This window comes from Gobio gobio, assembly GCF_949357685.1.
Source record: "Gobio gobio genome assembly, chromosome: 3".
Lineage (NCBI taxonomy): Eukaryota > Metazoa > Chordata > Actinopteri > Cypriniformes > Gobionidae > Gobio > Gobio gobio.
In genome coordinates this window covers 26,414,713-26,440,540 of record NC_137099.1, presented here as the reverse complement: position 1 = coordinate 26,440,540, position 25,828 = coordinate 26,414,713, and the positions used below count along the sequence as shown (strand labels likewise).

General features: G+C 36.9%; 1 protein-coding gene across 1 annotated transcript in view; it reads left to right on the top strand.

Annotated features, from left to right (window-relative positions):
* The window catches only part of lrba (LPS-responsive vesicle trafficking, beach and anchor containing), a 271,239-nt gene that overhangs the window by 56,326 nt on the left and 189,085 nt on the right, over positions 1-25,828 (top strand). Inside the window, exons 3-21 of the mRNA XM_079813173.1 lie at positions 1,737-1,837; positions 2,166-2,261; positions 4,366-4,487; positions 7,832-7,958; positions 9,102-9,221; positions 9,977-10,123; positions 10,542-10,739; positions 12,306-12,439; positions 13,289-13,397; positions 14,593-14,745; positions 14,874-15,042; positions 15,689-15,768; positions 15,864-15,926; positions 16,483-16,580; positions 17,435-17,527; positions 18,175-18,283; positions 19,081-19,162; positions 21,718-21,841; positions 22,156-22,348. Coding sequence (XP_079669299.1) covers positions 1,737-1,837; positions 2,166-2,261; positions 4,366-4,487; positions 7,832-7,958; positions 9,102-9,221; positions 9,977-10,123; positions 10,542-10,739; positions 12,306-12,439; positions 13,289-13,397; positions 14,593-14,745; positions 14,874-15,042; positions 15,689-15,768; positions 15,864-15,926; positions 16,483-16,580; positions 17,435-17,527; positions 18,175-18,283; positions 19,081-19,162; positions 21,718-21,841; positions 22,156-22,348 — 2,318 coding nt within the window. The remainder of the gene's footprint in view (positions 1-1,736; positions 1,838-2,165; positions 2,262-4,365; positions 4,488-7,831; positions 7,959-9,101; positions 9,222-9,976; positions 10,124-10,541; positions 10,740-12,305; positions 12,440-13,288; positions 13,398-14,592; positions 14,746-14,873; positions 15,043-15,688; positions 15,769-15,863; positions 15,927-16,482; positions 16,581-17,434; positions 17,528-18,174; positions 18,284-19,080; positions 19,163-21,717; positions 21,842-22,155; positions 22,349-25,828) is intronic.

Sequence of the window (25,828 nt, the reverse complement as noted above, 5' to 3'; positions counted from 1 at the left end):
AGCCCTGCTCACGAGGTAGTACTTTTTCAAAGTTCAGGAACTTTTGGGGGTGGTGCTGAACATGCTGATTGGTTGAGTTCAGGATTTTATTTCAACCTAAAAGTCTGTTGCGGTGCGTGCAGTAAGAGTTGTTTACTATTCGAATCAATAATGGAGTTGAAAAATACAACTGATTATCTGACGACTAGGTTGCGGAGGCCGACATCCAGCGGGAACTGGAAAGTTACGTGCAGTCCTACGTCACTTGACTAATCTTCATGGTACTTTAGACCGTGATGGAAATGCAGACAGCAGCAGGTCTGGGGGAAAAAGAGTTCCTGGGACAAATTGTTCCGGGTAATTTCGGTGGAGACGGGGCTTAAGTTGTTGAAGTCCTTATTTAGCCCCGCCCTATTCAGCTGCGCTAGTTGTTTTCTGTCTTCCGGTTTGTATTTCCACAACATGAAGTAAGATCTTATGGTAAGTAAGATTTATGAATGAACCGTGCGTTTTAAAATCTTCCCGGTCTACTGAGATATGTTATAACATCCGCTTAAAACATTACAATGCTCATGATAACTTTAGTTAACTTCAACAGCTAATAACTCGACAGCGATGCCATTGAAATATACAGATCTACCGCTAAAATGGAAGTTCAAAGAAAAAAATCTAAAAATGGCTACACACTTGTTTATCTGGCACATAAGGTCTATAGCAGAAAAGTGGAGAAATGATATAATATAATACCAGTAATATTGTTTTTTTTTTATATATTTTAAAGTGTAATTTATTCCTGTGATGGAAAGGTGCATTTTCAGCAGCCATTACTCCTTCAGAAATCTTTCTTGATGCATGATACCATGATACTGTTTTTTCAGGATTCTTTGATTAAACAGAAAGTTAAAAAGATCAATTATTTGAAATACAAATCTTTTTTAACATTGTAAATGGATTCACTGATGAATAAAAGTATTAATTTCTTTCAAAAAAGACAAATCAAGCTTATTGACAACATTTTGCTACTTTAAATCCACTTTAAAAAGGGATGCTACTAAGTGTTGACGCTCTCATATTACACGTTGCAGAACAATGTTGCTTAATTTTATTGTGGCAGAAAAATGAGCATGAATATATTGTGAATATTCAGTAGATTTGCTCGGCTCTATACAGTATTATAAAATGTCTCTATACAGTATTATAAAATGTCTCTATACAGTATTATAAAATGTCTCTATACAGTATTATAAAATGTTTGGCATGTCAGGGCTTTCCAAATATAGATTTTTACATTTGTTTATAGAGACATCACTAACATTACAGGTGCTCTCAGGTGCATTTCCTCAATGGTTTAGTACTTCTCTGATGCTGTATGAACAGTAACCTGAACAACATTTCAAGTGGTTTTCAAACCTGTCCTGGAGGCACCCCAGCCCTGTACATTTTGTGTCTCCCTCATTTATCCCACCTGATTCAACTCATCTGCTCATTAGTAGAGACTACAATAACTAAATTGGGTGTGTCTGATCAGGGAGACATAGAAAATGTGCAGGGCTGGGGTGCCTTTAGCCTAGGACAGGTTTGAAAACCACTGCTCTAGATGTGGGAAAAAAAATTATTTTGGTTTTGTGGAAATACAACTTTGATCTTAAACAGTCAAAAATACAAACTGAGTTCAGTAACTGTCTCTAAATCCAAAGCCTTTTATAAATATCTCTTCATGCAGCATTCCCTTCATGTTTGTGTGTGGTGTTTTTCAGATCTGATGGTGGACATGCTGGGTGTGCTGGCCAGCTACAGTATCACAGTGAAGGAACTGAAGCTATTCTTCAGTAATCTGAAAGGAGAACAAGGCCAATGGGTAATGGTCTTCTTTCATATCTGCTGTTTGAATACATCTTCCCTCTTCTCCACCTCACACAGGGTATTTTGGGGTGGTTAATTCAGAATTAAAATCCATTTCTAAATCAAGAAGATCTTTCTCAGGGTTCAAACTAACCAAAATGATTTGTGACTGTATATTCTGTATAACCGTAGAGAACAGTATCTTTTTTATGTATATGTACAAGAAAAATACTGCAGTCAAGCTACGAGAATTTATTTGTGTGGGTGCTTGAGTGAGTTGTTTGTTTGGTGTTTGGTTGTTTTATTTTGGTGTAAATACTGATTTTTTTTCTTCTATCTATTAGCCACCTCATGCTGTCAAGCTGCTGTCCGTGTTGAAGTCCATGGCTCAAAGAAATGGCCCAGATTCCTTTTTCAGCTTTCCAGGGAAGAGTGCTGCGGTGAGACCCTGACACAAACATCAGTCTAACTGCATTGGTCTTAACCTTGACTTTAGTCATAGCGTCTACCTCTGTACACTGTGAAAACATTTATTGTGATTTTTCAATTCGTGGAACTTTTATGATCCCCACAGTGATACGAAAGATATATGCCAGAATTTCAGAATTTTGGGCTAGTACTCTACCCAGACATTTTTAACATTCCCAACTTCTCTATAATGAACTGACAAAATGTTTTAAACTAGCAAAATTATATTGTGATACATTTTGAGTAATTGAGTAATTTTTGAGTTGTGGTCTAATGGTTAGAGAGTCGGACTTGTAACTGAAGGTCGCAGGTTCAAGTCTCAATACCGGAAATCTAAGTGGGGGGAGTGAATGAACAGCGCTCTCTTCCACTCTCATTACCCACAACTGAGGTGCCCTTGAGCAAGGCACCTAACCCCCAATCGCTCCCCGGACACCGTAGCAAAAAATGGCTGCCCACTGCTCCGGGTGTGTGTGTGTTCACGGTGTGTGCATGTTCAAAACTCACTGCTATGTGTGTGCACTTTCACTTTTATGTGTACAAATTCTTTTTAAGGAATCTATTTATAGAGGACAATTGATTATTCATTTTTTTGTAATTGTAAATCAAAACTGTGTTATAACACAGGTCGAAAGAACAGTGAAGCCTTTACTATTAAATTCTTTACTTTCAATTTTGACCAATTTAATGCAGAATAAAAGTTTTTTTTTAATCATAAAGACCCAAACTTTTGAATGGTATAGATCAGGGGTCTCCACACTCGGTCCTGGAGGGCCGCTGTCCTGCAGAGTTTAGCTCCAACCCCAATTAAACACACCTGAACCAGCTAATCAATGTCTAACTAGGGCCTTGTAAGACACTGATTAGCAGGTTCAGGTGTGTTTATTTGAGGTTGGAGCTAAACTCTGCAGGACAGCGGCCCTCCAGGACCGAGTGTGGAGACCCCTGGTATAGATAGATGAAAAATGGATTGAAGTTAAATTTTTCCTGATTTCTAGTACAGAAAACTGAACCTAATTGAATAATCACCCTAATGTTCACATGAAACTGTGTAGCATGAGAGCTGCAACAAGATCTTTTCACTGTAAACGTTTGGGCTAATTTCTCCAGATTTGCTTCCACCTAGAATAATCCAGTTGTGAGGCACAAAGTCAGCAAGGTTGAATCGAAATTGAAGGCAGTAAAAAGAGTCCCTCTCATTCACTGCTTTCAGGACTAGGAGACGTTAAAACAGAAAAAGAATCTGAATTAAATTTCTCTGTCTTAAAAAACTTCAGATATTTTCACCCAGTATTTCACTTAGTTACACAGGCATTAATTCAGTCATGTGACAGAAGGAAATTTACAGGCATGTATAACACCCTCAGGAAATTGTATCTGCTTTCTGGAGTTTTACGCTTTTAGAGGAGATTAGCACCCCTTAACAATCTGTTTTTTTTATTTAAATAGAAACATATATATTGAATTAAAGTCTTGTTTTAAAATAGAGTTTTGAAAGAAACCACAGATGCTGTTTTTTCTTTTTGCTTGGTGCTTATATTTGCATGTTTTTCTGTGCATCGTAGGATTGCAGTAAAATGCATATGTATTATTTTTGAATGTGATGCAGATATATTTGTAATGCTCCAACTGCCTCCTTGTCTGTGTGTTTTGCATGCTTTTATTTAAAATCAAACCATCATACAGTCAGCTTCGGGGTATTGTTTTAGAGGGCATGTTTACGGAACCCTTCCTGTGTTGTCAGTGTCCACTTGAAACCGTGCCAAATGAATGCTGTTCTCTCAGGAAATACTTTGATTGAATGTTGTTTGGTGTTTAGATGTTATTTCAGCACAAATAGGATGCTGGGTTCTGGAGAAAGTAACACTGCACTTGCCTTCATTTTTCATCTGTAACCCACAAATATGACAGGAAGTTTTCAGTGTTCAAACGTACACTTCCCTCCAAGGATACTACGTTCACTAGTTTTCTCCATTCTATTCAAATGCTATATACTCCACACTCTTTATCTAAACTAGAACCACAAAATAAAGAAACCTAACTGGAAAAACTGTTTTTTTGTTTATGTATCATCAGGCTATTGCTCTTCCACCTATTGCAAAGTGGCCATACCAGAATGGCTTCACATTCCACACTTGGCTGCGCCTGGATCCCATCAATAACATAAACGTTGACAAGGACAAGCCTTATCTCTACTGGTGGGTCTTACACAAACACTGTCTTTACACAAACCTATGATGTAAATTAAAACACCTTTATTCAAGATGCTTTCTGGTGTCTGGACACCTGGAGTACATAGTGGAAGAATGGCTGACTACAATTTTTGTAGACAAGGATGTGTTTTCCTCCTTCTCCCTGTCTAGCGTTTATGCTTCTCAAGGGCAGCATTTTACAGCCTTCTTGTCCTATTTTCAGCTCATAATTAATTTCTGTCAAAAATAAAATTTATGCAAATGGGGCTATTTTGACTCACCGAACGATAATCGACCCTGTAGAAAGAACTGTAGGATTTACACTCTTCACTGTGCTGAAATTAGTTCTCTTCATAACAGGCCTTTTTTCATAATTTGTGTGCGTGTATATATATATATATATATAAGACAAATAGGACAAATATCTAAATTTTTGTTCTAAAGATGAACAAAAGTGTTATGGTTTTGGAACAACTTAAGGGTGAGTAATTGATGACTGAATTTTCATTTTGTGGTAAACTATTGTGCATAATTATAAACTGGGGCTGTCAGCACATTTTCATCGCGATTAATCAGACCCTTTTTGTGCGATTAATCGCACACTTATCGCAAAATTAAGCTTACAGAATTGATCTTGTTTAACACGCATATTTTTTGTCATCATTTGCTATATCCAGCAAAGTAAACATCAGAATGAAGGGTTATTCTCACAAAACTGTATTTTCTGCAAGCTTTTTCAAGGTAAATTTAGGTGTCTTTACAAAATAGGACACTTGGAGTCTCCAAAAGGACATGTAAATTATGTTAATGATGCAATTGCTTTAAATCGTAAACATTGACAACCCTATTATAAAGTTATTGTAAACGTCATTGTCTATATTTCATAGAAGTACAGCTACTAGGATCAGTAGAATGGATATTAAGTGGTTATATAAGCACACAATATATAGCAATGGGAAGGCTGTTTATGCACATTCAGCTTGTCTTCAGTTCTCTTTCATCATCTCGTGTTCGAGATCCACCTATGGGAAGGGCATCTGTACCTGACCTCTGCAGAAGCATCCAATTGCACCAAGTCTTGCTTGACAGACAAGAGTGCGTGTTCTCAATGTCAGGTAAGGGATTTCCCCTTACCAGAGTGCATAAAGCACCTGCATGTGTTACCTTTCCTCAGTTAACATGCGCTTCACGTGACCTCTGGATTATTTTTCTCACAGCTAGTTGAATTTTTTTTTTACTTTCAAATTTTGTCTTCAGAAGGACATATCACTCAGATCAGCCTCTGCAGGATTGTCTTGCTCACAATTCCAGCTGTGTCATCCTGCAAACTGTGTACACTTGCACTTCAGATTAGGATTTTCTCCTTTTGTTCTCGCTCGTTTTATGCCAGCCATCAGAATTTTACTGTCCATTCCGCTATGGCGCTCTCCAAATCTGTGGCTTTCTCCGGCGGTAACTTGTTGTGTGCCTGCCTGACCGGGTGCAGTGCATTTAATGCCGCTAGGGATTTACACCCTTTCTGCGTGGTCTGCATGTGACTCAAGCACGCGGAGGAAGCTCTGGAATTCCCTGAAAATTGTAGCCACTGCCTGGCACTCCCAAGAAGCTCTGGTGCTGCAGGCATAAAGTGTCTGCTTCTCAAAGCGTGCACTTTGAACAGTCTGACTCCGACGGGGAAAACGGCAGTGATATCGTGCACCCGGGGGACTCCTGGGGAGTGCCAGCTTCAAGTTGGGCTGACCACGCCGACTCCGCCTTCCTTGAGGACATCTTAATGGGTGAACCCTCATTTGTAAATGAGCCGTCCGGCTCCAGGGACAACGCAGGCCTTCTCTGAGGTTTGGAGCCTGAGGAGTGCATTCCATTGCTGCCCAGGCTCACGCGCCTGCTGCACTTCACCAGTCCGTTCAGTATGAGCTCGTCTCAATATTTAATTGCCAGGCTTACAAAGTGGTTAAAAACATGGTGGCCCTCAGCATGGATGACCCACAACACCACCCCCCAACCCCCAACTCAACCTTTCTCAAGGTGGGCTGCTAGCCCCTTCCAGGCCTGTTGGCTGCCAATACAGTGGCTGGGTGCTTGCATTAGTTTGTTTACCTTGCTAAACAGTACTTTAGGCCTACTGTTAGCTTTATTAATGATGTTGGAAATACACGTAGAGTGGGCTGTATTCAAGGTGTTTTTATAATTCTTAACATGTACTGAGAATGCTAGGAAATGGACAGTTAGACCAGACTTCCTAAAAAGTTGAGGGGAACCCACTCTATGGAAATTGACGCCTCCATGCTCAGATATTGAGTCTGCTGTGGGTGAGATTTGGCCAGACAACCATTGATATCTTAGCCTCATGTGAAAACGCCAATTGTCCTATGATGTTCTTGCTACAGAATAAGGATGCCCCCTTGCTCTATTCACACTGGCCCATTTGTGGCCCGACGTGATGATCTTCACTCTGGCCAGGTTCATTCCAAAGCACCATGGGTGGCTGAGATTATCCCTCTTCTTTATGCCTATTTGGGGTCCCTCCCATTATGCATGAACCTCCTGTCCCAAGAGCAACCCAAATGATATAAGCAAATTAATAAGTTAAAGTTACGCTATTCAGTTATTAAATATATTGATGTACTGAATCACACTTATATAATCATATTTCTATCATATTTATAGGAAAATACATACATTTGCCTTTAACAGCATATAACTTGTAGTTATTTTCATTGTGAAATTGTCTGCAAAATAATGCAAGACCGTTTGATTTCAAAAGAGTATAAACCGTATCACAGACCCAGTATAGTATAAGAATGTAACCAGTATTGTTTTACTGCTGCTGCTGTTTTTCTTGGCAATTGTGTTGTATAATGAATGAGTGCACATACAGTGTAGAAATTGCATAATATACACAGCTTCTTTGATTGTAATCACGAGCAACATTTTTGTTGCATTGCAATGCGCAGCTGGCTTGCACTTGCGTGTCGAATCAACACGTTTAACTAACAAACATAGGCAGAGCAGTCCAAATAAATATTTCAAACTATTATTATTATTTTGGGTGGTATAAGCGCAGAGCTTACAGGAAAATTATGCACAATATTAGCTGAAATTCAGGCCAACCCCTAATATGTACCTCTCTCAAGACGCACAATCAATATAAACCTAAAAAGAGAGTGATTGATTAAATTATTGTTTTGAATTAAAAAATAAATTTTTGTTTTTCTTTTGTGATTCATTAATTCATACATCAGAGGGTTAAAACTGTAGCTACTCTTTCTGTCGAGAGTGGTGTTTAAATGTGAGCATCTGAAATGTAACCTGTATTAATTGAGGTCTGTGTTTTCTCTTATCTCTAGTTTCCGTACCAACAAAAGTTTGGGCTACTCTGCACACTTTGTGGGCGGATGTCTGATTGTGACCTCTCTAAAATCCAAAGCCAAAGGCTTCCAGCACTGTGTGAAATACGACTTTAAGCCCCAGAAGGTTTGAATTACCTCAGCCTTTTTTTTTTTTTTTTTTTTAGCTTACCTGTTTGTACTTTCATCATATACACTTTCCATCTTTACCTCTACAATGTACAAGGATAGCAAAGTTGACATACAAGAAGAAGAGTTTGTGCTGTGGCCATGTCTGAGGATTTGCAAGAAGAAACCAAATCCCTTCCCTGCTCAGATCCCATATGCCCCCTGTAATGGGCAGGCGTCTTCAGCTAACACATTTAGACTAGAGCTGGACAACCACGTTGAAGGACGATCCAACAGTCATTTGCACTAAAAAGATTCCATTTTATTTTATTTAGAAATATATATACACGGAACAAAATTATAAACGCAACACTTTTGTTTTTGCCCGCATTTTTCATGAGCTGAACTCAAAGATCTAAGTCTTTTTCAATATACACAAAAGGCCTATTTCTCTTAAATATTGTTCACAAATCTGTCTAAATCTGTGTTAGTGAGCACTTCTCCTTTGCCGAGATAATCCATCCACCTCACAGGAGTGGCATATCAAGATGCTGATTAGACAGCATGATTATTGCACAGGTTTGCCTTAGGCCTTGTGTCTTTTACTGAAATTCATATTTCTAAACTCAAGAAGCTCAAAAAAAGGTTTATAGGCTGTATTTGGCCTATATTTAGAGTCCATTCCATCCCCCCTGGAGAGGTCTTACCTAAGGGATAAGCACATTTGTTGGCTTTTCCCTCCATTTGATAGAAATTCAAGAAGATCTAGGTGAGATTGTTGTCAGAGGGTGTAAATGGACCACAGTCTTATAACTGTTGCAAATGTAGCTGATTTATATGGGTTTTTTTCTGGGCTTTTTAAACTAGAGTCAAGGGACTCCTAGGGGACCACAAGGGGGTCATAGAAAAAAAAAAATATTGTTAGATCTCATTCTGATTTCATTGTATTTCATGTCATTTTATTATATTTCATAACATTTCATTTTTTTTATTCACTAACTTTAATATATATATATATATATATATACATACTACATATATATAAATACACTAAATAGACATATATTTCTTGTTCCTCACAAGGGGATAATCATATTTTGGGGTCAATCATGCTTTATTATTTTCTGTTTATAATTGCTTATTTTGTTTGTTTATTCTACAGTGGTATATGGTGACCATAGTGCACATCTATAATCGCTGGAAGAACAGTGAAATCAGCTGCTATGTCAATGGAGAGTTGGCGTCGTATGGCGAGATCACCTGGTTTGTCAACACAAGCGATGTAAGTAGTTTCAAAAGGTTCTGTTATCTCTCATTGTTCTGGTTTTTAACAGCAATTAAGCTTGAGGCCCTGCTTTTTATTCCAGTAGTATTTCAGTTCAAAGCTTGTCAATATTTTGGCAGCTACAAACCCCAAAATACCCACAAACTTCAAAAGATGAAACAAAGCGGCCTACATTTGTTAAACTTAAAAGCCCATTTTATATTCAAGCTGCTTTGACAGCTGAACAATAGTAAAAGCAAACATTTTTAAATACATTTGATGAGATTAAATGTGGTGGCTCAGCCATGTGTTATTCTTTTTATCTACAGTGAGGTCCAGAATCTGAAAAGTCTTCTATTTTTCATTAACATTCTATGATCAGCATAACAATTTGATTGTAAAGTTTGCCCATTGAGTGTGTATTACACATAGACTTTTTATATATATATATATATCTCAATGAAAGATGGACATTACACTGAAACGGCACTGCTCAAGATGATGACAAAGTGATGTAGTCACTTTCTATTTATAACATCTAAACAGCAGCATTTTGTAACATCAAGTTGCTTGTTTTTTATGTTGATTCACATGGGCTAACACAATTATGCTGATATGGTTTATTTCTCTCTTATGCATAAATAAATGCAACCTTGGTGAACATAAGATTATTTTTTGAAACATTACAAACTTTTGAAAAGTAGTGTACCTATACTACACTTATAACATTGGGACTAATTAATTAAAAAAAAAATTTCTCCTGTTCCTCACAGACATTCGACAAGTGTTTTCTGGGCTCATCAGAGACAGCAGATGCTAACCGTGTGTTCTGCGGTCAGATGGGGGCAGTGTATCTGTTCAGTGAAGCTCTCAGTGCTGCTCAGATATTAGCCATCTATCAGCTGGGGCCTGGATACAAGGTAGATCCTTTTCTCTGCCAAAATGCTGTCAATTATGGATTTTTAGTATATTTTAAGAGTGTCTTAATTAAATAGAAATAGCTTAAAGTAATTATTCAGGTAAATGGAGTGTGCTAAGCATATTAGTTTTTGCACTGGTCTTAGAATTGATATTGAGAGTCATATATTTCACTAGTTGTGGTATTGAATACTAAATGTAATTTTTCAAATTGCCCTTCAATGATAATTGACCGGAACACATTGGGCTGCTTTATAATTCACATCATCTCTCAGTCTGTCTGTTGCACTTAAACACTTATGCTTTTATTAAGTGTTCTGTTAAAGCAGATTTAATTTCATGCATTTCACACACACGCACACACAGAATGTGCAGCATACATAGCTCTGTTTTAAGCATCTCTCTCTCTGATTGATCCAGGGCACTTTTAAGCACAAGGCAGAGAGTGACCTGCTGTTTGCAGAACATCACAAGATGCTGCTGTATGATGGAAAGCTGTCTGCCAGTATCGCCTTCACCTATAATCCCCGAGCCACTGACGCTCAGCTGTGTCTGGAGTCCTCCCCCAAGGACAATGCCTCCATCTTCGTGCACTCACCACACGCCCTCATGCTGCAGGTATGCTCTTTCTCTTCGTCTCTTCATCACTCCTGGTTCACCAGCCCTGCACAGCTGCCTGAGGAGACCGGCCCTGCCAGGTGGACTGCTGTCTGTGGGCGAATGAAACTAGCTAATCATCATTCGTTAACATAATTAACAATATGAGCATTTTATCATCTTGCTCAGCAAAATATGGCCCACACCTGTGCTGCATCCAGCACTCTGTGAGTTCTAAAGCACTTAATCTAATCTGGTCTTCATTGTTATCAAGGGAGGCTACCAGCTTTTTAACATTCATTTATTTATAAAATATCAATTTTTAACTTCAGAACAATAAGGGTGGTCTGATGGCCCAGGCCAGCATGAGAGAGGCTGTGTCAGAAATTGCCCACTATACCCTTAAATAGGGCACTATTTGAAGGGACAGTCATTTGTAGTGGTGTCCGGTGCACTCATTCAATCCCACAATGCACAGCAACAACTGATGTACACTCAACGGTTAGAGACTACCCATAATACACTGTGAGAGTTGCATGATGAATGAATTTCCGCGTCTCGCCTGGAGATTGTGTCTGCAGCTGAATCAATCATCCATCTGGGGGGGATGATGATTTATTATTAATATCTAATAATAAATATTAGACTATTTATTAATAGTCTAATAAAATCTATTAAACACATCAAAACTCCACGAAGCACAAGCATTTTGGTGAGAAAACTCGTCACGGGTCTATGGGATATAATTTAAGCCTTTAAATAAAAGTCTTGTTGAGCTGTTTACCCTGTTATCAAAAAGAAAAGAAAAATGAGCACATACCTGCCTACCTTAGACAACCCTGAAGGTGGACTTGCACTCAGAAGTAGAGTGTACAAATTATTTCTATGCACACCGCAACAGTCACAATATGTCACACTCTGCATGTATATTTTAAAAAACATAAATCAACATATAAGTAACACTTTTTTTTTTTTAAATAGCCCACTTAAAGTGTTTATTACAATTAAAAATTACTAAGTTCAAAAAAATGAATAAATGTAAATTATCAAAAATTTGCATTGCGTACTCTCTTATGCTCCTGGTTGGAGAAAACATTTGCAGGACAAATCTGCACGAAAAAAATCCTTGATAATCCTTGATAATCCTTGACTTGATAATCTAATAATAGGATCAATTCTCTAAAATGAACAATGGGAGCAATAATTTAGCATGATTCTCTGATTTTTCAGTTCATAAAGGCTTCTTAAGTTTTGATGGCATCTTCACATGCTGAACCGATGAAGTAGTATCTCTATGACAATGATTGTGTCATCTGGGAGAGCACTAGTCTGATTAGATGCACATTAAGAAGGACCTCACAGCTGTCTTTATGTAATTATACCCCCCCCCCCCACGCCCTCATCAAGCATACGGAGCACAGATTAAGGAAATAACCTTCACATTCAGGAATAGTTTTTGAAGAACAAGGGAGATTACATGTATATGAATGAGTGTTGATTGGAGAGTCTCTTTGTTACATAACACAATGACATAATTCAACTTAAAATTACAAAACATATCTAACATCAAAGCTTTCTATGTCTCAGGATGTTAAAGCTGTGGTGACACACTCGGTCCAGAGTGCCATCCATTCTATAGGAGGAGTTCAGGTCCTTTTCCCCCTGTTTGCACAGCTGGATTTCCTCCAGCACAGCGGTGACGAGCTGGACACCTCCGTCTGGTGAGAACACATCAAGTCTGCCTGGGGGCAGGATGAAAATTAGTAAAGGGATTCTCAGTGGGGAACAAAAAGATTGAGCTCTTCTCAGTTTTAGCCTGGCCATGAAAATTAAGTTAATGTTTTCTCTCCTGGAGTTGTTAAATCCAGTAGACGCACAACTGCAGCTTTTTTTTTTCTTTCTTTAAAGGAGATGTTTTCTTAGGGTACACAAACCATTAGTCTGTTTTAGGCTCTAGGGTTTAGTGCTCAAGGGGCCAGTGCTCAGTGTTATTTAATGTTATTTTTGTGGACATACCATATAGCAGCCAGTACAAAGTTAAACCATGATAAGCTGTAGTACAACTAGTCTTGAATAGTGTTTATGCTCCACATTATCAAAATTACTTGTTTGATTGTAGTGATGACAATAGCAAGATTTTTTTGCATTATCACTTTCAAACAATTGTTTAATCATAATGAATGTTGTACATCTCATTCAAGTAGATTGTGAAAATCTGTTTATCATTTACTCACTGTTATGACTTTCAAAAGCTGTGTCACCAACCCGCACAATTTTGCAGAATGCCCAAAGTAGACAATTATATGGAAATCATCTCTGCCATATCTCAAATCTCACTCATTTCTTAAATTGATTCAAATTATGGAATGGAAAAGATCAACTTGGACATTTTTCAAAATGTCTGTTTTGTGTTTTGTCATAAGGGTTTGGAAAGTGAGTAAATGGTAACATCATTTTAGTATCTTTTAACTCTTGGAACTAGATCAGGACTATATGTTATTTGGCTTTATATTGATAGTTTTGGTTGTCTTTCTCTACTGAATCTCACCTGTCGATTTTATTTTTGTCAGTTGCACACTACTGTCGTTTGTGATGGAGCTGTTGAAGGGCTCTGTAGCTATGCAAGAGCAGGTGCTGGCCTGCAAGGGCTTTCTCGTCATTGGGTACTCACTGGAGAAGGTGAGTGCTGAACATCACTTTGTCAATATCACTTTGTGTATTGAACACGTGGAATGTGCATCCAAAAGCAACTTTAATCAATGTTCTTTTATAAATTAAAAAGTTTAAATCTTACTAATGTTGAAACAAGACAAGAGGAGAAAAGGTCTTCTTTAATGTTTGAATTACTCTTATAATCTTAAAATGGAGGGAGTCCTTATTAAAACATACTAGCATATGCCTGCAGAAGTTGCTGGGTGGATTAATATTACCTGAAAGTCACAATGTCATGTTTTAAAACCAAGAGAGACACTTTCACAAAACTATATAAAAAATATAAACCCTATTTCTCTTTGTTTTGAAAGTTTTTCTATCCTTTACTCACTTTTTTCTTGTCCGTTAACATGTTAAGCCGAAAATATACTTTTTATTTACGAAGTACGCGGGCGTTCGGTGTTCGACACATGCGCAGTTTTGAGCAATCTCTCGCCACAAGTTACAACCCATATAAATACTGCAAAAAAAATGTAATGCGCATGTGCAACCTGCATGTACAAGCTACACACTGTTACAAAAATCCAGCGGTATTAACTGTACTTTGACCCTCGCGTATGCGTAAAATGTGAAGTATACTTTGGCCTTTACTTGTATATCAGCATTCAGTAAAATTCATCGACACTGAAGGCCTCATCTGGCCTCAGGCCCACAAGTAGTCTTAAAAAAAAAAAAGAATACATGCAAGACTAAACCTAGATTTAGTCTGTTTTATGAAGGCCTTAAAACGTGCAAATATTCCAAGCTTTTGGAATGTTCAAGGAACAGTAGCGTTAGAAACCCAATATACAAATTTAAAATAAGTTCTAAATCCAGTGAAAGTCTAAAATGATCTCGGAATGATGGGACGGCTGTCAAGCTGACCAGCACATCCCTACTGTACAGTGGACAATTCAAATTGAGTCATGTAACTTTTTATGTTTGGATGACTGCATTTTAGTTTGATGATGAATAAGCTGCAATGTAATGTTAGAAATAATGTTTTGTGTGCTTGACAATAATTGTATTATTTGTTGCTTTAGAATATAAGTCACAGCATGTTTCTGATAAATAAAATGCAATTTATATATAAATATATATATATTATTTTTTTCGTGACCAAGTTTATTAACTTAGTTTTATTGATTGATTATTTGATTTGATTTTTGTATTTTCTTCTTAGTCTTCCAAAGTACATGTGACACGATCTGTGCTGGACATCGTCCTCGCCTTCGCCCGTTACCTTAGCAACCTTCCTACTGGTGTTTTGCTCTTGAAACAGCTGTGTGACCACATCCTCTTCAACCCTGCCATCTGGATTCATGCCCCAGCCAAGGTGTCTTATACAGACATTTACATAAACTGACGCTGTTGCATCATGCTAGCTTAATAGTTTACCAATTCTATGTTTTCTCAAATGTGACTTTTCATTGTTGCTTGAAATTGATTTGCTGCCCCCAACAGGTACAGCTGGTTCTCTACACTTACCTGGCCACAGAATTCATTAGCACCGTCAATATCTACAATGCCATCCGCAGAGTTGGAACTGTACTCCAGGTCATGCACACACTCAAGTATTTCTACTGGGTTGTTAACCCACTGGACCGCAGCGGAATCACGCCCAAGGGCCTCGGTAAGAGAGCAGAACTAAACCAACTTCTCAACACGTGCTGAGACTAGTGAATAAGGGTAAAAAAAGGTCCATGTGTAGCTACAATGGTGTCCAAAACTTTGAGAACAAAAAAAAATTGTTCTTCCACATTTAATACAGTTTATTTTTGCATAATATTTTTTCATGTTTAAATGAGATTTTAAAATTCCAGATTTTTTTAGAACATTTGAGCCCTGCTATATAATATATCAATAATCGCTCATCTGTCTTGATAATGCAGAATGTTCCCAAATAGAAAGGGCACTGCAGGTTTGCACTAAAGATGCTGTGGGAAAACATCCCATCCCACAATAACAGAGCAATTTGTCTTTATTGTGATTTCCACAGTAAACTCTTTCCTTGCTTGTCTCATTCAAATCTCATTAAACAGAATCAAAGTTACAATAAATGAATGAAATATTCTCTTCCTTTTTTTACACCAAGATATAAAGGACACTAATATAAAATGGTGGTTCTAAACTGATTTTTCTTTTTGGACTCAGAAAAAAACAACACAATGAAAAGCATTAATATTATCACCTATTGCATAGGTCTGTGGAAGATTACATATGATTTGAGATTACATGAGCTTTTGTTTGGTTGAAATCCTGTATCTATTTGTGCTCAGATGGGCCGAGACCCAATCAAAAGGAGATTCACTCACTCCGAGCGTTCCTGCTGCTGTTTGTCAAACAGCTTATCATGAAGGTACAGTAGAGTGGCCATAAAATAAATCTGATTAATTAACTCCATCATGAGGAGTGCAGTACATAATGTAATGCTTGTGTGTCCTGTGAATGTAGGATCATGGCGTAAAGGAAGACGAACTGCAGAGTATTCTGAACTACCTGCTCACAATGCACGAGGTACTCTAATGTACCTACTGTAATTTCAAACACTCTTTTAAACCAGTATCAGCTGTCTGACCACTTTCAATTATGTGGCTAAATCAATGCAGATTACTAATGCTGTCATTTTTTTGTTACACTGTACATTCTGTGTTGTAACTGCCAGCAGGTGGCGCTTGGTACCCACAGCTGTCTTTCTTGTGCATAACTGTAATATGCAATTTAAAAAATAAATTGCAGTTTACCATTGTGCCACTTCCCACAATATGCTCATGAAATTTTCTTTTCTATTATGTACAGTGTAATATGTTTGTTTTTTGCAGGAAGTTTGCCATTTATATGCCAATAATGTCCTGTCATAGATGCATTTGTGATGAATTCATATGTTAATTAGTTAATGCAGACACAACTTAATAACTTAATATATTAACTAAACGGTAACTTACAATGCACAATGCCCTACTTCACTCCTCTGCTGTAATCATCTGCATTTTAAATCATAGATCATAGAGTGTGTCTTGAATGACCCCTGTCTCTGACATGTTATGCTTATTTATTGTAATTTTTTCCCCAGGATGATAATCTGATGGATGTTCTCCAGCTTCTGGTGGCACTGATGTCTGAGCATCCTGGCTCAATGGTTCAAGCTTTCGATCAACGGAATGGAATACGGTGAGAACCGTGGTTGCCCCTTGCAGGCAGACATTACATTCTTAAACCCACATTTTTATTAAAAACTATAAATGAAACTGAAAAAAATACCTGACAGATGAATTTGAATTAATCTCTGTGATATAATGGGAGGCCACAATTTCTCATTCTTAGCAGAGACATCGGATTCCTGCTCAACAAAACCTATAAAACACTTTCATAGGTTCATCTGATACCTATGCTGCTGTACTGAGCGCTCATACGGGCTACTAAAATGGAGGCATTTACATTTCCAAAGCCTTTATAGACATGCTAGTTCCACTGACAGCCATGGGGTTAAATGTGCACGCTAGCGGGGGGGCATCTGGACAGCTCGTCACGATAAAACAGAGGGCCTCACTTTCATTTTAGATCTGACAACCTTATTCAAATCACACTTCCATCAGATCCTACTCCAGAAGGACATAGGCAGATTCATTTTAATATGTAGACAGTATAATAGTCTCGGTTACATATGAATGTACACGTCAGCTCTGGTGATCTGTGTACACACCAGACTGCGTCGCTGGTAATTTCCTTTTGTCAGAAAGAAACCTTGAAAACAAAATTCTTCAGCCTGTTTCAACACCATATTTAAGCCTGACTCTGATGGAATATATATTTTAAATATAGATATACTAATATGTTTGTTTTGAACTCAATCTGTTTATTTTTATTTCTGTAAATGTTTGTTTATTTATGTTGTTTTATTTTATTTTAATTTGAAAATTTAAATTTTTTTTTTTTTTTTTTATAACTTTCTCACTTACATTTATTTTCCATACATAATTCCTGGCAACAATTTGAACACTTTTTCTCTTCTATGAATAACACAGGGTCATCTTCAAGCTGCTCGCATCCAAAAGTGAAGGGATTCGTGTGCAGGCACTCAAAGTCTTGGGCTACTTTCTCAAATTTTTGTCACCAAAGTGAGTTACTACTTTGTTATTTGGAATTAAGGCTTGTAATAATACTTTTAATCATATTAGTAACAATAACACGTTTACCCCGTTTTTAATATGTGATACAAATACATGATTCACTCTGACTGCTTATTTTACAAAATGAGTCTGTAGTGGATGGTCTAGCTATAAATATTTAGCAGAAATAAGCTCCCAGCATACCATCAAGTGAGTTGAAGGCTGAATTTTTTTTTTCTTAAAATGAACGATTTAAAAATAAGCAACTAGGTCTTTTCCCAGAGTGAATTCAGCTAGGTTATTTTGATAACAAATTACCCTCACTCCACTATTAATTCATGCAGCATGGAAAGATTTATGTGCTAATCTAGTCAAAGTCTGTAATTGTGTGTGAGTATTTTTCCAAATGCAGTTTCTGTGGTGTTTGATAGATAAAGCTCACTTTCATTTATAATCCCACTTGCTTTATGTGAGTTTCCCCCAGAAGGAATCTGACCGCCAAGTGCTTTTAAAATAGATGCAGCTTCATTCCGTGACTACGAAGATATTTTTCAGAAGCTCTGGGCTTCAGTTATGCCCTGTTGGGGTCCTGGCTGTATTTGAAGTAGATCATAGCATGAACTTGGTGCTGACGTTTTGGATGCCATGTGTTTCAGGACAAAGTCAGAGGTCATGCTGGCTCACGGCCTGTTCTCTCTGCTCACCGAACGATTGATGCTCCACTCAAACCAGTTCACAGTCACAGCATACAACGTGCTCTTTGAGGTCAGTCTCCTACGTTGATACCATTTTTTTAATGGCTGCTTGTAGCACTTTCTTTTTGACCATAGCGTTATGCAAACGTCAGCCACATTTTTAGTTAAGATCAAGCCAGACAGTCAAATCTGGCTCCCTCAATCAAATTCCCCCTCTCTTTTGTGGTGAAAAAAACCCCTGATTTTCCCCCCACCATTTTAAATTAACTTAAAAAATGTTATCTGTTATCTACTTTACTTTATGCAGATTAGTGAAGATTTTTCACAGAGAATTTTAACTGGGCTAGTATCTTGAATTCAGATATACAAGATAAATTATTCTGAGTTTTTGTTTATTTGTACAGGGATAATCTTAGCTAAAAGCTAAATTTCAATTGTAGTCCCTAGGCGATAGTTAAAACAGTACCTATAGAGCTGTGTGAATTCACTATATTACACATTACATACATGCAAAGTTCTACAAAAAGTAAAAAAAAGTAAATAATCAATAAGGATATCATATACAAATACAGGCACATTTGAATCAACATATTTAACAACCTCCCTCTCCTTAACCCTTTAACATCAGCAAATTACACTAACTGTATTCCAGTATACAGTATACAACTGCATTAACTGAAAATGCTGACCTGACAAATGTTGTTGACCTATATTTAATATAGCACACACCTCTAGTTGCTGACCTATTTATCATTTTAGCTGATTTATTTGCTTTCTTATGGATTTTTTTTCTTTATGTTGTCACCTGATCGTTGTGAAAGGTTTTTGTGCTGTACTATCAGTGACTAACCAGAACATTCTCACCAGATTCTTACGGAGCAGATCTGTACTCAGGTCATTCACAAACAACACCCAGACCCTGACTCCACTGTGAAGATTCAAAATCCACGTAAGTTAATATGAAACTCAACCCCTTCGCCTGTAGCTCCAGTGATTCAATCAGTGCATGCACTCTGTATTAGCTGTAAATAGACACATTTTTACTTTTAAATGATTTTTTTGTTATATTGAATAAAATTAATACAGACATTTTAATTTATATAAGGACATCTATTTTTAGCCACATAATGGACAATTATAAATTATTTTTTCCCCTAAATTTTTCTTATTAACATTCAAATTTATTTACACAACGTTCATGTTGTACTGCAGTTTTACCCGCATTTATCAGAGAAATCTCAAATTAAAAATGTTGCGAAGAAATAAATACAATGTTATTTAGTTTACATACAAGCAACACAGAAACCAATATTTACAGTAATCACCATATTCAGAGATACAGTAGGGTCAACACAATGCTAACGCATTCTACACCACCTCTCGTGTGTCTGGTAAATGTCCATACGTAAAAGATCACAAGCAAAACCTGCCCCCTATTGTAAAATGGCTTAAATCTGCTTATTTTTTCTTGTGATTTACAATAATAGTATTTAGCGAGTCTCATTTCATATTTTTGTGCCTGCTGCGGTGCAAATCAAACAGTCACCAGTTTTTCCTTGCGTCTAATGGTGAAGTGTACAGTTACCTCTGACAAATGGAGCTCATTTGATGGTCACCATTACTCAGATGATAAACACATTAAAAAGTAATTAACTTCCCATTGTAGCTATAGTATAGAATTTTCGCTGCATCGGTTTCATTCGCAACCAGCTAGTTTCTCAATATTAGATGGCTGAATTCTCTCTTATAATGAGATGCCTTATTTTCCAGCCTCAGTTTATGCTCAATTTTGCATACGTCTCCTTTAAATCCAGTACAGGGTTAGGCAGCAATCAGATGCTCTGGTTTTAATGTAAAAAGTGAAACTAATATTGTATACTGATCCGTATCGGGCCTTTCCCTAATGAATCTTAATTCTGCGGTACTGGAGGCAGCTGATTAGAGCCGTATTTACATGGAGATGTGACCATGTACACAAACCACTTGCCAGTCAGAAGAATGACAGCGAATCACAGATCCTGGGTCGGTTCTAGAGCGTTCAGATGGAGATTGTAGACCAACAGAGTCTGATTCAAGGCCATCTCACAGATGATCTGAGAGCGAGCACAGCAGAGTTTCAGCTTTCTTCTGTCTCTACTTGATTTGATCTGTGTTGAAGCCTCTAAATGGCCCTGATTGCAGTCTTTAGCAATGTCAGACCCAATCAAACAAACTGAGGAAGCAAAAGTTTCTTTTAAATTAAACTCCGGGACAAACCAGGACCAAATGGTGATTGGAGAGTGAAAAAAACAGAAAAGTGCAGAGATACATGCAAAGGTAATTTTCTACTGGTAAGGTTCAGTGACTCTAATTTGAGTGAGTAAGGCATAGAAACAACACAATTCTTCTGGAACGAGTGAGAGCATTGGTTACAGATGCTGTCGTGCTCTAAACTCCCTGTGACGGCTGAAACTTGAGCTGCTCTTCTCAACTTAATGCATGCTGACATTGTCTAGATAATTCATCTAAACAACCAATCTTTCCAGTTTAAGCTAACGCTCAGTTCCAGGAAGCCACGACTTTAGCTATAGAGTTTAGACAATACTGACCTTATGATGTAGAGCATACTTTTACTCCCTCCACAATATCTGTTATGTTCACACTATATGCAAAAAGTGTCGGGGCAAAAATATGTTTTTTATTAAAGGGGTGCAATTTTCTGTATCCCTTTTTTTTTTTTTTTTTTTTACAATTTAATTAAATGTAATTAAAATGTGTAATAACTAACATTTACACTACCTTTCAAAAGTTAGTAAGATTTTTATTTTTTATTTTCTTGAAATAAGTCTCTTATGCTCACCCAGGCTGCATTTATTTGATCAAAAATACATTTTAAACATGTTGTGAAGTATTATTATTATAATTTAAAATAACTTTTCTATTTGAATATACTGTAGTTTAAAAAGTAATTTATTCCTGTGATGGCAAAACTGAGTCTTCAGTGTCACATGATCCTTTAGAAATCACTCTAATATGCTTATTTGGTGCTCAAAATACATTTCTAATAATTATTCATTTTGAAATGCTTGAAACGTTTGTTGCAAATTTTTTGGGGGGATTCTTTTAATAGAATAGAAAGATCAAAAGAACAGCTTTTGTTTTAAATATAAATCTTTTGTAACATTATTAATGTCTTTTTATTGTCACTTTTGATCAATTTAATGCATTCTTGCTGAATAAAAAGATTCAATAAATCTTACTGACCCCAAAACTTCAAATGGTAGTGTACATTTATTAATTTAACTGTTTAAAAATAATTTTAAATTTAACAGTATAATATTTGGACATGCTGTTTACTATGTTTTCCATGTAAATTTTACACCATTTACGGTATATTTTTGATCTAAAGTGATGACTGTCCTTTTAATGGATCATAAGCCTTTTTTTTTTTAACTAGGCATTCAGATACAGTGTCAAATGGGACATTCATGTGTATTAAAGGTAGATATTTTTTTTCCCCATCAGAGATTCTAAAAGTGATAGCTGCTCTTTTAAAGAATGCTCCTCAAGGAGCAGAAAGCATGGAAGTACGACGGATCTTTCTCTCAGACATGATCAAACTCTTCAACAACAGCCGAGAGAACCGCAGGTGGGGACCGTTGAAACACACACACACACACACACACACACACACACACACACACACACACACACACACACACACACACAAACACAAACACAAACACAAACACACACACACACACACACACACACAAACAAACACACACAAGGACATACCATTGACTTCTATTGTTTTTAAATACAATTAATTATATTGATTATAGATTAAACCTATATTTATTGATTTGAGTATACTTCTGGAGACAATTAATGCTCATCATCATCATGAGCGTTTTCCTAAAAAGAGTAAATGTTTTTTTACGCACTCATTCTTTTCTGTAGGAGTCTGTTGCAGTGCTCGGTGTGGCAGGAGTGGATGCTGTCTCTGTGCTTTATTAACCCCAAGAACAGTGAGGAGCAGAAGATCACAGAGATGGTGTACGCCATTTTTCGCATCCTTCTTTATCACGCCATTAAGTACGAGTGGGGCGGCTGGCGCGTGTGGGTGGACACGCTCTCCATCACACACTCCAAGGTCAGAACCCAAATACACACACGGATGAATGTAATCGTTACACCTTAATTGCGGTCATGAGTATTCACATAACTTAACAAAGCTTGGCAATATTTCATACAACATGGGAAAGTATTTATGTTTTTAAAAATATTTCCCTAATTTAATTTAATTTAATTAAATTGACCCAATTTTGCACTTCTGACAAAACAAACATTGTGAAATCAGTGATTTAAATAGTGAATAAACCTCTTCTTTTTGAAGTAACATTCTCCAGTAGCTTCACCACCAAATAAAGGTTTTTTTCTGCCTCCCATTTGTGTTACCTTTGCGTTCCTAAAAAGTGGCTTTTGTTTTTCTTGACACCTGCAGTGTGTACTGGAGATTTGGTCACTAATGGCTAGAATTTTTAGTCTTCAGTGTCACATGATCCTTCAGCAATCTTGTGCTCAAGTAACATTTATCATTATTATCAATGTTGAAAACAGCTGTGCTTAATATTTTTTTGTGGAAACAGTTATACTTTTTTCAGGATTGATGAATAGAAAGTTAAAGATAAAAATGGTGAAATAGTATTTTAGTGTCCTTGTTACACGTTACATGTACTTACTGTAGTAATGACAGCAAATGATGCATAATTACATCCAACTAACCCTAAACCAAGCCTTAACCCTAACCCTAATTATCTAGTAAGTACATGTTGTTCATTAATATTATCCAGTACTTAAGTGTATAGTTACACTGTAACAAGGACATCTTAAAATAGTGTAACCGAAAAAAAAAAACCCATTAATTTGAAATGGATTTTTTCCATAACAATGTAAATGCCTTTACTATCAATTTTGTTCAGTTGCATTCATCCTTGCAAAAAAGTTTTCTTTAAATTAATTTATTTAATAAAACATAACTTACTGACCCCATTGAATGGTAGTGTGCAAATTTTAACAGATAGTATGCTATATAGCAAAAATATTTGATTATAAACAGAGATATTATAGCATTGGTTGCTTGTTGATAGTGTAGTGTTCTGTATACCTTTAATCCAGAAACCATGCAGACATCAAATTGAAATGATGTCAAAAGTGAGGAATTTGCCACCTCTCAAAAGTCTGATTTAGTCCTATTATTCTTTTGCTTTTCTCTCTCTGATGTCTCTCGCCATCACTCTGTCTTTCTTCCTTACTTCAGCTCTGACCGTATTCTTGTATTTGGTTCCTTCTCTCATTGCCTCTTTCTCTCCTGCGCTCAGACTCTCTCAGCATTAATCCACTGGCTTCTCATGCAGAAACCTGGCTGTTATTGAGCTCTATAATCAACTAGACTTCTCAGATTAGAATCTGTATTTTCCTCCACTGCCAAAACCCTCTGTTCATTCTTTTATTTACAGATTGAATTGCCTCCTTAATGTTTTTGAGAGCTCTCTAGCTTTCTAGGTTCAGAAATGTCTATTTTAAGATGCTCTATTGATATTGTAATATGGACACGGTTCCAAGCGTAGTGAAGTCATTTGGTGTCAGACTGTGGTTTTGGGCACCAGCTTCTGGCACTCCTCCATTTATGCACTTGGTTTGTGTTCTTGTCACTGGCCACTTGGGGGCGCAGCTGTGCTATGCAGTGAGATGTGTAAGTAAAAGGAGATCTGTAGTGCTCAGAGTGCTTATTCATCAGAATATGCAGCCTTATTATAGCCTCAGAATGGTCAGAATGCTCAAAATAAACATTTTTGAAATGTGTCTTGATAGCACTGCAGAGCCACAGTGGTTAAAGGGAATTTTCAGGTTAATCAATATAAATTATATAGAATAAATTATAAATCAGAGATGCCCAAAGCAGTAAAGAGATGCCCCGCAAGGGAAAATATGCCCTGCCCTGTCGAATCTTCATTTCAAATTTTTTTTTTTTTTGCTGTATTTTTGCATTGAAATGTAGAGAATATAAGTGAATTTCATATATATACATTTTTATATAATGTTGTTAGATTCTGAGCCCTTCATATTAAAAAGTTTGGACACCTCTGCTATAAATGGTTTATTGACAGTTGTCTCTGCGTATTAAATACTCATAACAATCATAGAAGTAATTTTATGTATTAAAGTTTTTATTTAAAAACTTTAAAGGTAAGAAAGATGCACACACAGAAAACAAAAACATTATTATTTAGGATGGCTTATATTTTCAATGATATTTCATAAAAAATGTGTGATGTGCATATTGGTTGCTTTGTAAATAATCTTAAATTTCTCATAATTGATTTTTTAATTTTGCATATTACAAAAATGTATTAATTTCATATAAAACAGTCCTAAAAATGTTATGTTTATTAATTCCAGCCGTTTTATCCATATTGACATACAAATGATAATACCAGCAGAAGCGATTAATTCAAGGGGAAAGAAAAATTATGATGATACCTATAGTAATGCATGCAGAGATGCCTCTTAAAAATAAACATTAAAATAAAGTTTATTCTTCTCACTCACACCCCGCAGTTAATTGTCGCATACATGATGCACAGTAAAATAAAATGTAATCTGTGAGTGGATTGAGCAGCGTTAAGGATTGCAGCATGCTTTGCTTTCACTCTTTTTCATGCATACACGTTTTATCCGAGTCTGCTTGCATTCCTAAAGTAGCTCACTGCTGAGGCAAGTGCACACAAATTGATCATTCCCCTTCCTAAGGGTCAACCCTGTAATTGCTTTTTTGCGCTATAATTGCACAAGATTAATGCAGGTAAGGTCCTGTTCTGTTTACAGCGTTTCTGCTCTGATCTAAAAACAGAAAAGGGGGTCGTGCGTATGAACTGGAAAGGTGCAGCAGTGCAGAGCTAGAGAGATACGTGCATCTGCTGAGGAAAAAAAATCTAAAGAAACTCAATTGCAATTTTATTGTCCGGTGTGATAGATTTCCTGCCAACTCTGGAGTAGGAGAGCTGTTTGTCACTGTAGCTCTCCCTTTCAGCTGCAGGGGCTGGCTGACTGTGTGTGTGTGTTTGTGTGTGTGTGTGAGAGAGTGTGGGGGGAGAGTGAGTGAGAGAGAGAGAGAGAGAGAGAGAGAGAGAGAGAGAGAGAGATTGTGTTTGCAATAGAAAGAGTGTGTGTTTGCATATTAGAGATGTATATGTGCATGTGTGCTTTTCAGGTTGTAGTATACAAGATCTCCAGATCCCCATGTTTGAACACATTTAATATTCATCTCAAATGGCCTTGGCAATCATTAGGACAAGTCCTCATAAATTCAAACAGCCTTTTGGGAACCCCCTGGTAAATAAATACATGCTCTTGGGCAGACATACATTTAGACAAGTGTGCAAAGTTTTTTTCTTCTTCACAATTCAATTGTTTTTCCAGCTCACTATAGAATGCCATCTGTCATTGAGTAAATTTTTTTTGTAACATAAACATTTCATATTCCTTAAATATATATAATTTAAGCGCATTGAGTTCAACTCTACACTCTTGCTTCATTTAGTATACACTGATCCATGAATATGGTCAGAGA